We start from the raw sequence: 14,772 nt of genomic DNA, 5'->3' as shown, positions 1-14,772 counted from the left end.
ACACACGCGAGACAGATGGAAAAATTCAAAATTCGTATTGCAAAGTCTCCAAATGTTTTTTTGCTTTTCGATTTTTCAATGAAGTATTGAGGAGTATGGAACAACTGCCATACAAGTAAAGGGCTTAAGAAAAATGCAGTGAATGGACGCCATTGCTTCCATGTCATCCTTGGCTTTTGAACAACAACACTTCTCGAATGCTGAGGCAAAAAAGGTGTAAAAATACCTTGCGGCACTCATGCATTTATGCCAATTCCACCGGGCTACAGTACAACTTCATAAACATGACGTCGTGATTCACGCTAGCACCTAAATACCAATACCCGAAATCAAACGACTGTACATTTCTAATTTTCCGAAGCTTTGAAACCCAACCTGTTGTGGTCTGTCAAAGCCAATATTTTTAGACCTGTCATCTGCATGCGGTGCTGGTAGCGCGAGGAATTTACAGAGACAGTCGTGTGATTTGCCTTCAGACTACCTCACTGGCCAGTAGAAAGCAGTGCGTGCAAGAGATAAAGCGTCAAGGCTCTAGTGCAATTTTTTTAGCTAGAAAATTGAACAGAGACTGAAGACATGGTTCCCTGCACCACATAGAGTGAGCATGTCCTGCATAGTACAGACGCATCCTAATTCAATGAAGCATGTTATTAAATTTTAGGAGCTTAAGAATATTGAGAGATTTGATACATATATGCGCATATTTTTTTTTGTCAGCACAGAAGTATTTTATTTTTTTTTGACCTGTAAACTTAATACATATCATGAATAAGGAACTCAAAAAGATATACGTTTGGTATCGAGATGAATTTACCGCCAAGGTGCTTATCTCTAAGCGCCATACTATAAAGTCAATCATTGAGGTAAGTTTCTTTCCTCTTTATTCATGAGCATAATTCTTTTTTCAAGTACACACATGACCGTCGGGTGGTGCTTACCCATCTTCGCCATGATTTCTCTGCCCTGCCATGGTTTGTCCAGGAATTTTTGACGGCTTACAAGCAACACGTTAGTAAGACGTCGGCGCAATCTACGCCCTCTGACCAAAAGCTGGATTTAACTCCGGAAAATACGTTTTTAGCACCTTCTAAATCGTATGTTTAGCCCCTTTTTTGCGAAGTTTCGCATTGATGGATATACAAAAACGTACACCATAGCATTTCTTCTTATTAATCGATTGGGGTGGGACTAACGAGCGTTCGTTGAGATCGAGGCGATATCCTCCTGATTGTTGCCTATTCGACTTGGTAGAGGAGGGGAGTGATGTCTGCATCATGCGCACCGACAGCAGCCCGCTATCGGAAACTAAAAAATGCGTCAACCATGGCTGCGGAAGCACCTTCACGGAAGGAACCAACAGCGACAAAGCATGTCGATACCATCCTATGGCACCTATTTTTCATGAAACTATTAAGAGATGGCCTTGTTGTGATTCAAAATCTGACGATTTCGATGAGTTCTTGCGCATTGCTGGCTGTACTGTCGGTTTTCATCGTACAAAAACAAACGGTACAAATTTGTCACAAGCGCAGCAACCGTCCTCTGATTGTCCTTTAAAGTCTTCTGATATTACCTCTCAATCCGCATTACCCGCTGCTACCGAGGCGGCTTCGGCCGTGTCACCTTCTAACACGGCCGCACGTAGTTCAAAACCCACATTTCAAAACGAGTCGTCGACTGCGAAGCAACAGGTTGAAATTATCGAAGAGCCAGACGACCCCTTGGATGCAGTTATCGAGCCTGGAGCTAAGTGTCTACACTCTTTTTGTTCGGCTGTATTTTCGGGCGATTCCTCTCGCACGGAGCCTTGCGTCTACCATCCCGGAATCGCTGTTTTCTACGAAGGCAGCAAGTACTGGAGCTGTTGCAGACCCCGCGCCGGGGAATTTGAAGAGTTTTTGAAAATACCAGGATGCAAAACTGGACGTCACAAATTTTTGAAGTCTGGTGCACCGACAGACCCAAACTTTGTTGAGTGCCGCCGTGACTACTACCAGTTAGGAGACCAAATGTGCGTATGCGTATACGGCAAGAACATGAACCCTAAGTCGTCTTCTGTCACCTATTGTACCCAATCCGTAAAAATCGACATTCAGTTTTTAAACGGCAAAACATATTCAGCCTTTATACCGCTGTTCTCGCAAATTGTCCCGGAAGCGTGCACACATGAATGGCTTCCAACCAAATTAGAGATTAAAATGAAAAAATGCCACCCAGGCCCCTGGACCAAGCTAGAATCTGAAGAACCTATTTCGACGAATTAAAAAAAAAAAGTGTACATGTACAATGTGCTTAAGTTTAGCTCTCTGCAAAGAGAAAGGGTACAGCACCTCGGCTTATCTCGAGCAGTTTATCATCGTCTTGTTACGCAAAGCAGCTCATGCCAATTATAAGATCGACTTTGAGCTTCTCATTTGTTCATCCCTTTCTGTTCGCCGGATTCAACACAAGCAAAGTCTTCCATGGTTCAAACGTTTGCGTTGTCACTGCGTTAGAGAAGACTCGACTCACCATCCGTAATGCGTTTTCCAAATAAACATTTCGAATAATTGTGTATCCAAGCCCTAAATCCAAAAATAGTCAAAGCCGCCCTCCACTAATACGGACTTTTTCTGGATGCTGGATTCGCGTGCCGAACAGACTTCAGTCCTTTCATCGATGGCCGCCGCTCTTGTCCCCCCCAAAAAACAATTTTACTGTCCTCGCCTACACTGACTGCAAACCTTCTGTCTAAAGAACAATACACATCTCGAACGACAGCCTCGTGCTCCTGCCATTTCCCCAAATACGTGACCAGATCGCCTTGAATGCGGAAAATGAAGACCTGTCCAGAAAAACTCCCAGCGAACAGCAACAGTTCATCCTCCATTACATTGTAGTCGCAGCCAATCATATAATCAATTTGCTCATTACACAAACTCGACAGCGTGTCCCGAAACTCAAATCCATAATCAACCACCAATGTATTGCTTTCCACGTTCCATATTTGAAGCTGCTCAGTAGGCGATAAAACGTATACAAATTCATTGTTCAACCCAAATATCCCCATTCGCTGAATACTTGTATTTAGGTTTATCACGTTTATCAGCGCGTCATCTTCATTTCTCTCGTTCAAATCGCTCATTAAAAAGAGTCCATCGTATCCCCCTGAATAGAGCGTGCTTGGCTCAGCTGGGCTGACTTCCAATTGTGTCACTTCCTCCTTGTGAAAATCTTTGTAACAAAAAAGTTTGCGCTGACTGTCTAATGCCCACACTGAAATCTCGCCCTTACTTCCTCCGATTACATAATTCTCTTCAATCAAACAGCTGTAAAAGGGATCCGTTCCTGCAAATTCAAACCTTGATAAGTCTAGATGCCCACGAATCCCCATCTCAAAGTCGGTTTTTGTTGAGTAGCGAAAACGTACCTTGGTATTCGACAATCATCTGGCTACTTCTGATATCCCAAACCTTAATTGTTTTATCTTCCGAGCTTGAAACCACAATGTTGGGATTTTTTCTGTCGCACTTAATCCCCGTAATCGCTGCCGCATGGCCATTCAGCTCTCCTACCAACGCGGCAGAGTTAACGTTGTATATCTTTACCTGGCGGTTCGACGTAGAGACAGCTACCACCTCACTAGCATGGTGACCTTCTACGTGGAATGCATACACCTTAGGATCAAAAAAAATCATCTTCAGATTCCCCGCCGATTTGACAATGTATGTCCTGTCCAACGTTCGCGTATCCCTTAGCCGGGAAGCCGCACAAAACCGTGTGACATCGAACCATCGGTATCCTCGACATGGTTTCCTTTAGCAAGCTACGGCAAGATTAAATTAGCCTGTTTTCAAAAAAAACTGCTTTGTAAATCGTACAACGACCAACGCTGATGATACACAGTTTATTTTTACATACACACTACATGAATCTCTTTTTGCGCTTCCTCGCAAGAAAAAAAATGACATGCGCCACCAAACAAACATCGCGAAACATATTCACTAATCTTGCGTACTAGACACCCAGATGCCACCGTGTACCCCAAAATGTCAAACCTCAAGCCGCCTCCTCTATTCCTCCTATTCATCATCGAAATCACCATCTTCATCCGACTTGAGGTATCTCCTGTACACGTATGTCCCCTCTTTCTTTGCTTTGGCGATTTGTTCCAGAGATGGCCAATCGTCATCGTTGGGGAAATACTTGTCGTGGATATGTCTCGGCACATGCGTCCTGTCGCCTTACTTGGGTGCCAAAGGGCAAACGTCACCCCCTTAGGGTAGTACCCAAATACCTCGACATCTAGGTACTGAGGAAATACTTCATAAACTTCATCTGTGTCCTTAATTTTCTATATTTCTCGGCGTCAGGTATACCGAAATGTGTGCGAAAAAAAAGTGCTACACTTCGCGTACCATCAAATACCGTCGACCTAAAAACCGAGAATTATAAGCATTCATAATACTCCAAATCTGACTGGAACGAACTTCCAACAAATATGGTTTGTTCCTTCCACGATTTAAAACGGCAGGTATTCTATGCTCAAATTGACTGGTTACCATAACTGCCATCGACAAAAGCTTACTTAGTTTTTAACACACGTATCCCAATGCCCTCCATAGCAGCAAAATGACAGCCGACTTACAGTCCTCTTTTACGAAGTTCCCTACAATAGGACTTCCCTTTATTTTCCATTGACTGTCGCAAAGATGCAATAATTGTATGTACCGGCTCTCTGAAGTTATGGTGACAACTCTGTTTAGTTTATACATGCTCCTTGTATAGGCACTTCCTCCATCGAATCTCTCTCTGAGTAAAGAGAACGCCTTTATGATGGACGCGTGTCTTTTACACTTTGAAAATTGGTCTCACTACAAACTATCGTCTGTTGTGTAGATTTCAATTACATACTTATCATAAGCTGGTTTCACAGCCACGTCAGTGTATCTTATAAGAGCATAATTGCGGTGCTGAAGTCCTATTCCTAGGCAAGAAGTTGTCGGCCGAGTAGTAATAAGTGAGAATTTTATGCCTCGCGAGTTTTCAATAGAAGGCAGTTTAGCCCTCGATCTAAAGCAGGGAAAAAGGCCTTGGTAAATTTGGCCTATCATGTTGAGAACAGCCGTTTCCCTTCAGAACAGGATATAGAGCAGTATGGTCAATAATGGAAAAAGTATCTTTTTTTTCTACAGCTAAAATATCTTTTGCCACATTATCCTTTATCCTTTTCTCAAAATATTCCATGTCGTCTATTTTTCCGTCACACCCGTCGAATTTGAAATCCACATCCATGTCCCTTTTTAAGGTTTAATGTCAATCTTCTTTTATCTACAATCTCCGAAAGGGGATTACTCTCTCATTCATGAGAGGAAGAGTCGGCTAGCAATTTGCGGACACAAACTATGGCTCATTGCATGAAAAACCCCGTATTTCATGGAAGAGACAAGAGTTATTCGGTAAAAAATGTATTCAAGAGACATGAACTTGACCTTTTCAGCTGACTGTTTGGCTATCTCTTGTGTATATTACCAAACGGCCCACTATATATAACTATTTAATACGATAGCAATAATAAACTCCTGTGCCGAAGACCGTAAATATTTTTGCCATTTTAAATATTTTAGATATTAATTCGGCCAGTGTGTTTCTTAACATTTTTTGTTATTGTACGTTCTTAGCCCAACTCAATTCGTTTGAAATCCACCCTAGATACTATGATGTGTCTTCAAGCGAGTACCCGCTTATCGGTAGAAAGACTGTAATGGTTTTTCTGTTTGCATCCTGTTTCGATTGTCTACCGGCCAAAAAAATCATTAAGGACGAAGCTTTTATCCTTTGTTTAAGCTTCGTATCGACAGCTCTTATTTCGTCCCTGAATTTAACCTTTTTGCTAATTTCTTTGTGTTCTTGTAAATTTGAATGGTTGAAGGTCAATTTCACAATGGCACGTACTTTCATAGTCATAAAGAAATGCCACGAATCGTCTTACCAATGCCTCTTCGTAATAATATTTGTGTTTTACAGGATGAGCCAAAGAAAGGACGTGTTGTTAAGATTTTAGGCCGCACTGGTTCACGTGGGGTGGTTACACAGGTCAAAGTTGAGTTCCTCGACGATACAACTCGGTACGTATAATATTTTGTTCTAAAAATCTCGTGTTCATCTTATTTACGTTCTGTTCGAAGAGCTATTATTCGTAATGTCAAGGGACCAGTTCGAGAAGGTGATATTCTACATTTAATGGAATCTGAACGCGAAGCTCGCCGTCTCCGCTAGTTTACTCGTCGAAAATACGCACTTTCTGTTAATAAATTAACTGGGTTAGTCAGTACGAGATTTTTTTGCCTTAACAGAGATTCCTAAACTTGATGGGGTTTTCCTCGTCTATACTCTCATTATCACCATTAGAAACTGTTAATTTCGTGTACATTTTATCTGCCTTCCCAATCTACTAGATTATAATGATCCCTTGGAGCAATATCGAGTGTTCTAAGTGTCTACGTGGGTCGCACTTTTCATCAATTCTATAGATGTATTTAAGTTCATCGACTAATCCTTATGAAGTGTTAAACACTGTACCTTCCCTTGCTTGTCAAATTAAAATTCTGTTCTCAAATTTATCTAACTGCGATCCACAACTTTGATTTCTGAAATTTTGCTTCTGGTTAATTTGACAGTTAATGAACGGTAAATTCAGCAGGTATATTTAAAAACGCAAGAGTTTGCTGTAAAGTACAGCGTTGCTTACATAATTGAGATTTTGCGAAAACCACTTTGTTATCGAGACTTCCTCGTATGTTAGAGGATATGAATTTGGGATGGATACATCTTTACGGTTTCATTCCTCTTGTGAATAAAAAGAACAATTTCTGGTTCTGCTTACTACGAATACATTACGCACTAGACCAATTCTAATCTGGTATTTTTTTGAAGTACACATTTATACAAGATGCGGGTATTCTAGACTACAGAAGGATCTATTGGTGATAGTACATATGTTGTGGACTGAAAAAAAAATAGCTGTCAAAAAGCCAGTTTTTTAAAATTTACCCTTCACTCTTTTGTTTCTGAATTGACAATAAATCAATTTAGACCTTCTGACTATTATTCATATTTGTTTAATAAGGTTTGGCTAGGATAGAGTAAGCATTTCAATTCCTTATTGTCCGAATTCGAGTATTATATTGCTGCTCTTTGACATGAGCGCGACGACAGTTTCGAACTCCAGCCTAACTAATCATATTGACAGCTCAGAAAAATCCACTATTGATTTGCGTATGTCAACCCATTAGGGTATCAGTACTTTGAAAGGTGACTTTGTGCGAGTCTTTCATGAGGCGAAGCCGCAGACAGAGCACAAATATATTTTATTAGTTAAATTGACTATTGAACTCATTTTTTCTGTTACATGCTAGTCTCTCTCGATGCTAGAAAACAAAAGGCCGCTGAGCTTGTTCGGCGCCAAAATATCCAGCTCGACCGTCATGGGACGTTGTCAGGAACTTCATCTAGCATCTCTTCTTCACATACTCCAGCTGATAAAAAAAACGATTTGCCTTTTAAAAATCAAACATTTTCTGGAGCTCCAGACCCTAATCTAGGGACGACTGTTGACAAGCTACTGCAACAGTTTTATCGACAGCAAAACCTGCCATATAGCAACAATTCAGTGAGCAATTCGTCAACTTCAAGCTCGCTAGACAATGTTCAATTATTGGCTCAAAATGCCACAAATACTTCTGAAAATCAACGGTTACCCGTAAATAAGCATACACAACCACCTTCACTACACGTACCACCTTTTCAATATCAAGAACCTCCACCGCCTTCTTCTGAGAATCAGTATCAGCCGAATGTCTATCATCCTTCGTCTCACCAGAGACAGTACTCAGATTCATTTTCTGTGTACCATCAATCACCTTCTCAATTTCTGCAGGCAGACATGTCCAATCCGCCGGTATTCGCCGTTCCAACACGCGGAGAAGAAGTCAAACATAACTCAACGATGACTGACAATGTATATCCAACAGCAATTGATATGTACATTGCCGCAGATCAAGCCAACGGTCGCAAGCGAGACAGGGAGTCGGCCAATATGACCGATACAGACTCTTATGAAGAAAAGGAGTTCAAGATTGCTAAAAAGCTCGAAATTGCGCGGCGTAAAATCGATCAACTGGAGTCTAGATCTGAAAATGCCAATTCTGAAATTTATTCATTATTCAACGATCTTCAAGGTCTCTCGGCCGATTTCAACATTGAGTTCAGTACCCCGGAAATTGTCGTCGTTGGCATGCAATCTGGTACGTTTCGTTAAATATTTGTTCTGTACGGGCGGAGATGCGAGAGTCGAGAGCAATTCGTTCAAAACTCTTATTTCCCTGCTTTCATCGTGTATATGATTCCATATGATGCGCGTGTTTTTGTAATAGTTCTTTTAAGTGCAGCCTATGTATTTTATTATGTGTTTTATGCTTATGTACTCTATTCTTCTTTTTAGATGGCAAAAGTAGCTTTATCGAGGGCTTGCTTGGTTTTCAATTCAATGTGGTAGACACAAGCATTGGAACGAGGCGTCCCCTTATTATTCAAATGATCAACGATCCAGAACACCATGAACCCTGCTGTAAGTTTCGCAAAGAAGAGTTGGCACTTCTGTCTCCAACGGAAGATGCATTCGAAGACCAGGAGACGCCAACATCCGAGTTAAGTGCTGAAATTATGCGTCGAACAAATTCTAAGGCAGGAAGTCTGAACGATCGCGTCAGCGATGTGCCAATCATACTTCGAGTTCGTTACAAAAGTTGTGCCAATTTAACAATATTTGATACTCCTGGATTTCGCCTTGGAGGCAGCGAGACCTTGCGCTCAGACATTGAAGATATAGTCATGCGCATTGCATCTCCAAAGCATCGGATTATCATCTGTTTAGATCAATCTACTGTAGAATGGGTTAACACCGCTTCTCGTCCCCTTATTTCACGAATTGATCCAGACTTTGAGAGGACCTTGATCGTTAACACAAAATTTGACAACCGCGTCAAGGAACTTCGAGATTCTGCCAGTGCCAATAAGTACCTTCGAGGCGAGGGTCTGCCACAATCTAAACGCCCCTTTTTCATTTCGATGCCCGTTCGTCGGAATTTGAGTCCAGCTCAATTTAAAGCTGAGATGCGCGAGTGCTATCTTCAGGACCTTCGAACTCTCCTTACTGTCGGATTTGACGAAGAGTATTTCGAGCGGCAAATTGGTATGTTCTATCTAAAAGCACACCTCGAGAAGCTTGTATATTCTAGATATTTGTCTAGCCTCGCGCCGACGTTGAGTAAACTGGACCTGATTATTGAAAAGACCAAATCGGAAATGTTGGCTGTGGAAAGGGAGCTGGAAGATGCCGACATAGATAAACACAGGCGGCGTATTTGGCATTTTATTCAGCGTTTCTCGAATTTGATTGACAAGCTCTTGCATGGAAGTGTGGTAGGAAATCCAGAGTTCTACGGCCAGACCTTGCGCCAAGAAAAAATGTGTTCTTCTATTTTGACGTGGCCCTCTAGTAAGATTCATTGGGAAAATCTAGATGTTTCCAAATCACCATCTGCATCGGAAGCTAATCGTCACATGGAGTCTTCCGCTATATGTGCCGATATATCATCTAGAAATGGTACAGCACAGGAGTGTTCTGCCATAGCTGCATCGAATTTGCCAAACACTGAAGTCACGGTCGAAGAAAAAGTCGAGTTTGAAATTCCCAACAGCCATCTTTCGCTTTATGGAGGCGCTCAATTTAACCGTCTGCTTGTTGAATTTGAGTTCGTTACGCATTCACTAGAGCTGCCCATAGCGTCGATAGACGAAGTGGCATCAGCTCTTGGTATGAGCAAGAACCATAATATGCCTAATACCATAGATGCAGCGAGCGACATTGCACGTGCCAAATCCAAGATGGCTCTTTTCCCAATTGTCCAAGTTGTCTTGCGTCGCGCCAATTACATCTTGTCTCGAATGTTTGATATCACTTTCAACGTTGTCATCAACGAGCAAGACGATGTTCTGGATAGCCTTCGTGTCTTAGGCGACTATCCAGACTTCAAACGCGAAGTTCGTATGGTCTACGATCAATTCCTCTCAACGTTGATACAAAAGTGTGAGCAACTGATGCGATCTGACATTAACAAATTAACGATCATTGTCGACTGGGATCTGATGTCGGGCGTGCAGGAACTGACGAAAGACTATAATTATTTGAATCCTTCTCCATCAGAAACCAAAGAACGCGTCTGCAAAATGATGATGACCCCGCCGCGTTTCAGTAACATAGTGGATACTCGCTCGAATCCTCCGAGCTCTTTTTGCTACCGTGAAATGACAGACAGTCAGTACCAGCTAACCTTGGAAATGGCTGCAAAGCTGTTTGCTGGCATTCGTTTTTTCTTTGTCAAACACGCACGTGCCAATTTAAACGCCTTTTTACTAGAGCCCATGTTTAGTCAGATCCTTCCCAAACTCATGGATCATTTCTCGAGTCTCTCCGATGCCAAGTTCGAAAGCCTTTTCAATTTGGGTGCAGATTTATTGAAGCAACGTCACCTAACGCTTTCGCATCAACTAGAGAAAATTCAAGCAAGCCGCAAAAATTTTGAAAAACTGTTGAGCCATCTGAAGCTGACATCCGATGGAATGATGTCTATGAATTTTTAAAAAAAAAAATCATTATGTGTCAAACCGGTGTTGTATGCTTCCGTGAAACAGGGGCATGTCTCGGCGATGGATTCAAATTACGATAGCTCACACGAACAGACGATGCAATCGGGCGTTTTGGGTCTTCAAAGATGGATAGCAGATGAAACAGAAATGAGCGAGGAGATGCGTGAAAGTGAGTGGAACTATATTAAGCAACAAAGCGACTTGATTGTTCAACGCTTCATCTATACGGCCGGAAAACCATGTATGTTTGTACCATTTTTTATCTTGTGTACAACAGTTTTCCTATAACAAAAATTGAAATTTGTTTATCATCTCGTTTGCTTTTTTTATTATTTTGACCGTCCCAATACAGTCTTTGCTGCCTTAGGTATTATAGGTCTGGGTATCGGATTCTGCACAGGGTATCACCATTCACGTCCAAAGCATGTTCGTGAGCAGCCTATACCTGTTGACGCCCTTCGTTTAGCCCTAAAGGCCCTGGGTGGTGGTACAGCACTTTGTCTTGGTGTATCTGGTCTACTCAGCTACTCCTTGATACGGTGCATGGATATTCACTCTGTCAGTGAGTTCCATCTCCGCATGAGACAAGCCCTCGCCTTTCTCAGTCCTGAGTCTTCTACTCAAAGATCTCTTCAATCTGTCTCGCAGATTATGGAGCCTTCTATCTCCATTGAGGATGAGCTCATAGATTTCAAAGCTCAGCCCCCCGAGGATTCAATTCTGTACGCAATAATGCGGTCTAAACGACCGGATGAGGCCGGCTCAAAATCGAGTTCTTGAGTCCTTTTGTAACATGTTCGTCCCCTTCAATTTCAGAACTTTCAAAACACGGCTATCGCGATTGCCCTCTTTCTATTTCGGACTAACTTAAATGCCGCAGGTGAAAAAAACACGTGGATCTGATTCCTCAATTCTTGAACGAGCGCCGTCAAAACTCATTTTGGAAATGTTCAAACGGAATTTTCTTCGAGAACACAAAGCGTAAAGCTACCGCTCAACGGGGCCTGACAGTCGCCGCGTCGATTTTGGCACGTTTTAGCCTGCTTCTGTTGTACCCGGTTTTTTCAGAGATAATAAAAAGCGCCGTACCAACTTTCCTGTCTTGTCCTTATAGTGCAGCCCCTTCAACGATTTCAACCACATCCTGAACTAGTGCGAGTGCTTCGTGAAGCATTGATAGTTGAGGGAACATAGTTGAGCCATTTAGGAATTTGCAAAGCATTTCTAATTATGTACAAGAAATTTACCTAAATCTAGTTTGCTGTTTTGTGACTCGGCCTTTCATCGAAGAAGCGTCCGCGAATGGCCGATTTCTCAGATTGCACGCACATGCAATAGAGACGCATTGGAGTTGCGTCTAGCGGGGGCACTTGCTATCAAATTCTACACAAGTGGAAGTACGTAAAAAATCTGACATAATAGTAGTGCTATGTTAGGTTAATACGAATTTTATTCGGTATTCAGGCGTTGCGCATGCGTTAAAGATGTATTTGCGGCACATGCGACTGGAATGGGTAGGCGCTCGAGGCGGTGAAAAAAGGCCTACGTTCCAGCGGAGTTGAAGCTCCCTTCTTCGCTCTCCGAGTCGTGATTGGTTAGCCTGGACCTGAATAGTTTGGGGAGGTAGAGGGCGAGCAAAGTGAGTATGGTCACGAATCCGACACCGAGAGACTCTATCCAGAAGACCATGTCGTCGTTTAGGTTGTAAATGCTCATTTCTGTGGTCGCGACGAGGATGAGAATGAATGCGGCGTTGTAGATGCAGATAGCCATCCACTTGCTTTCCAAGACCAGGTATTTCATGTCCCAGGTGTTGTAGACGACGTAAAGACCGAAGGAGAGGAGTAGACACAAGTAGGCGAGGTTGATGAGACTCCAGGCGAGTTGGTAGTCGGAGGTGCAGAAGTATTCGAAGGTTCTTCCGACTTCTTCGATTTTGTCCATTTTTGGATGGAAAGGGTCTATGGCCGACCAGAGGATCATGATGAGCAGTTCTAGCCCGATTAATCCCGAGAAGGACAGGGCCATGTTTATGATTCCTTTAGCCTTGCTTTTTTTGGTCGTGAGGATCCTTGATTTTCGGCCGATGGCGTGAATGGCTCGAATCTGGAACGCTCGAACGAATACGGCCGTGAACATGAAACTGAGTCCGAGCCTGCTCAGCCAGACTCTCGCTTGACAAATCCACATGCTTGTGGGTATTTTGTAGTAGAAAACCAGGGATACGAGGTTCGACGTGGCGCCCAGGAGTAGAAATATGATGAACACGATTGCGGGGAGTGGAATTGACCTGAATTCCTTGGCGACGTATGCGACTACGACTCCTAGTGAAATGACGCCGAGGATTAGCGTGATCAGAAATCCGGCGAGAAATGCTCCGCGAGGCGTGTGTTGTTCTCGGGGAAGGAGTCCTGCCGCTGGAAGCCCGTTGGAGCACGTGACGTTGTTTCGTATCAGCTCGAGTACGTCGTCGTTGATTGAGTCTTTCATTTTCGTGATGCCCAGCAGGTCAAGGTAGGATCGCGTTTTGGCCTCGCTGTAGACCCAATTCCAGAATAACATCAGCTCCCTTCGTCCGCTGCAAGTGCTGAGCGGTTCGGTGTATTTCGAGAAGACGGTGAAGATGACGCCCCCTATTGGCCACGTTCCAGCGAGGTTGTACAAGGCGAAGTCCGTGTGTTCTTCGAAAAAGCTGTAGTCGTTGATGGAGTCCATCAGCGCCGTGTAGTTGGAGCTTGAGCCCTCGAGGAACTCCTCGGAGCCGGCGCCGTCCCGCAAGTTGACGAAGTGAGTGAACTCTCTCAGCTCCAGAGTTGCGGCGAAACCCGTATAAGAAATCGATCCGGGGACCGTCAGGACGGTCGAGTCTATGCCGTTGTAATACTCTGTCTTGATGATGAGGCTCCCGCCATTTTCGTACAGTTCTTGCGGGAAGGTGTACCTCGGCTCGGTTCCAAACTTCTCACTCCACACGCCCACCTTGCTGAAGGCCGACGTCAGGTAGTAGTTCTCAGAACAATTATCCGTTCTGATTATCAATCTGATGTCTGCGTCTTCGAGGCCGTCGTCGCCGTATTCCGGCAAGAAGTAGGACCACTTGGTGATCTGTATTTGAAAGAACGCGCAGTCAGTGTTTGGTGCTCCCTGGGCGCAGAGAGCACATCTGTCTTGCTTTTTCGGTGGGTACACTGCTACACACGGCTACACATAACATATAACACAACAGAGATGTGTGCGCACATTACGCATGAAAATCTTGGCGACGTCCTCGATCGTCAAGTTCAAGACCATGGACACGCTGCTTTTTTTGTTGGACTCTCTCGGGGGATTGTAGATCACCGACAACGGCACTAGGAAGCTCGCCACCTGCGTGATGTCTTCTGAGTCCTTGACGAAGTGCTCTGTCATGGCGCAATCTATCTCACCGTTCCTCACCTTGTTGATCGCGTCTTCTGTACTCATCGTCCTGTATGTCACGCTGGTGTTCGGCCTGTATATCGTGTACGTGAACGCGTAGTTGACTTGAGTGGAATTGGTGAGGGACCAGGAAACACTCTCTGCTGGGCTCTTTGTCTCTCCTCGAGCGCGAACGGCCCCCGCTCGTGCGCTCGCTCACGTACCCATCAGCGACTGAGTCAGAGTACTTCCGGCACATTCGTACGAGCTCCTTGTGACGTCCGCCGCCATGCCTAAAGGTTCCCCCATACGCGGGTTCGAGAAGGGGTCAAATCGACGTCAGTGCCCGGTCTGTCACGCTCTCCGCTCGCACCGGGGCCAGCGGGATACGCCACCCCGCACACGTACAAACACATGCCATTAGCACATACGCCAACAGGCCTACGAGCGTCGAGGACCGAGAAAGATTCATGTTCAGAACTCAATATCAGTCAATCAATGCACTCGATCAGTGATCGAAGAATTGTATCCCTAAACTCGTTAGATAATCTGATGTAGGGGGGGACAGGTGCTCAAAATGACGTTTTCAGGAGCTAACCTTACTTTACATAGCACAACTTAACCATATTAATTATAGGCTTGGTCATGCTACAAGAGAACTGCGCTCCATTTTTAGGCACAATGGAT

At 43.8% G+C, this 14,772-nt stretch overlaps 4 protein-coding genes and 1 long non-coding RNA gene across 7 annotated transcripts; 2 read left to right on the top strand and 3 right to left on the bottom strand.

Moving 5' to 3' along the window:
* Positions 1 to 799: 799 nt before the first annotated feature.
* LOC126320443 (WD repeat-containing protein 89 homolog) lies at positions 800 to 3,851 on the bottom strand. Its single transcript, XM_049993935.1, has 2 exons — positions 3,410 to 3,851; positions 800 to 3,327 (listed from the first exon to the last, which is right to left on the bottom strand). Exons 1-2 carry the CDS (start codon positions 3,675 to 3,677, stop codon positions 2,597 to 2,599), a joined length of 999 nt encoding a protein of 332 aa, XP_049849892.1. The 5' UTR covers positions 3,678 to 3,851; the 3' UTR covers positions 800 to 2,596.
* On the top strand, positions 1,275 to 2,264 carry LOC126320444 (cysteine and histidine-rich domain-containing protein 1-like). The gene has a single exon (XM_049993936.1). The coding sequence runs from the start codon at positions 1,275 to 1,277 to the stop codon at positions 2,262 to 2,264; it is 990 nt and encodes a 329-aa protein (XP_049849893.1).
* On the bottom strand, positions 3,852 to 5,922 carry LOC126320445 (uncharacterized). 2 transcript variants are annotated; one of them, XR_007558097.1, is made up of 4 exons: positions 4,894 to 5,922; positions 4,628 to 4,717; positions 4,398 to 4,518; positions 3,852 to 4,333 (listed from the first exon to the last, which is right to left on the bottom strand). It is a non-coding gene; the product is annotated as an uncharacterized LOC126320445 (long non-coding RNA). The 2 variants fall into 2 exon arrangements; XR_007558096.1 differs by having other exon boundaries at positions 3,855 to 4,333; positions 4,398 to 4,717.
* An 815-nt stretch (positions 5,923 to 6,737) lies between these two features.
* LOC126320441 (dynamin-like protein C) lies at positions 6,738 to 14,707 on the top strand. Its single transcript, XM_049993932.1, has 7 exons — positions 6,738 to 6,971; positions 7,109 to 7,257; positions 7,398 to 8,285; positions 8,483 to 10,930; positions 11,042 to 11,411; positions 11,570 to 12,086; positions 12,154 to 14,707. The coding sequence occupies exons 2-4, from the start codon at positions 7,182 to 7,184 to the stop codon at positions 10,681 to 10,683; spliced, it is 3,165 nt and encodes a 1,054-aa protein (XP_049849889.1). The 5' UTR covers positions 6,738 to 6,971; positions 7,109 to 7,181; the 3' UTR covers positions 10,684 to 10,930; positions 11,042 to 11,411; positions 11,570 to 12,086; positions 12,154 to 14,707.
* LOC126320442 (uncharacterized) lies at positions 12,232 to 14,582 on the bottom strand. Of its 2 annotated transcripts, XM_049993933.1 has the most exons (4): positions 14,494 to 14,582; positions 14,310 to 14,378; positions 13,930 to 14,210; positions 12,232 to 13,794 (listed from the first exon to the last, which is right to left on the bottom strand). In XM_049993933.1, the coding sequence occupies exons 1-4, from the start codon at positions 14,555 to 14,557 to the stop codon at positions 12,232 to 12,234; spliced, it is 1,977 nt and encodes a 658-aa protein (XP_049849890.1). In that variant the 5' UTR covers positions 14,558 to 14,582. The 2 variants fall into 2 exon arrangements, with proteins under 2 accessions (XP_049849890.1, XP_049849891.1); XM_049993934.1 differs by lacking the exon at positions 14,494 to 14,582 and having other exon boundaries at positions 14,310 to 14,394.
* Positions 14,708 to 14,772: the final 65 nt, after the last annotated feature.

The sequence above is a fragment of the Schistocerca gregaria genome, unplaced genomic scaffold (assembly GCF_023897955.1).
Source record: "Schistocerca gregaria isolate iqSchGreg1 unplaced genomic scaffold, iqSchGreg1.2 ptg000720l, whole genome shotgun sequence".
NCBI lineage: Eukaryota > Metazoa > Arthropoda > Insecta > Orthoptera > Acrididae > Schistocerca > Schistocerca gregaria.
The sequence above is the reverse complement of the archived record's forward strand: the minus strand, read 5'-3'. Positions and strand labels throughout refer to the sequence as shown.

Excerpts from the sequence above, each read along its gene's own strand:
- LOC126320444 (XM_049993936.1), top strand. The coding sequence starts at position 1,275 with ATGCGCACCGACAGCAGCCCGCTATCGGAAACTAAAAAATGCGTCAAC.
- LOC126320443 (XM_049993935.1), bottom strand. The coding sequence starts at position 3,677 with ATGATTTTTTTTGATCCTAAGGTGTATGCATTCCACGTAGAAGGTCAC. Across the intron at positions 3,328-3,409 it reads GATGATTGTCGAATACCAAG|GAACGGATCCCTTTTACAGC; the intron begins GTACGTTTTCGC and ends TTGAATTTGCAG.
- LOC126320441 (XM_049993932.1), top strand. The coding sequence starts at position 7,182 with ATGAGCGCGACGACAGTTTCGAACTCCAGCCTAACTAATCATATTGAC. Across the intron at positions 7,258-7,397 it reads AAAATCCACTATTGATTTGC|TCTCTCTCGATGCTAGAAAA; the intron begins GTATGTCAACCC and ends GTTACATGCTAG. Across the intron at positions 8,286-8,482 it reads CGTCGTTGGCATGCAATCTG|ATGGCAAAAGTAGCTTTATC; the intron begins GTACGTTTCGTT and ends TCTTCTTTTTAG.
- LOC126320442 (XM_049993933.1), bottom strand. The coding sequence starts at position 14,557 with ATGAATCTTTCTCGGTCCTCGACGCTCGTAGGCCTGTTGGCGTATGTG. Across the intron at positions 14,379-14,493 it reads TGTGCTAATGGCATGTGTTT|GCATGGCGGCGGACGTCACA; the intron begins GTACGTGTGCGG and ends GGGAACCTTTAG. Across the intron at positions 13,795-13,929 it reads CCAAGATTTTCATGCGTAAT|ATCACCAAGTGGTCCTACTT; the intron begins GTGCGCACACAT and ends TTTCAAATACAG.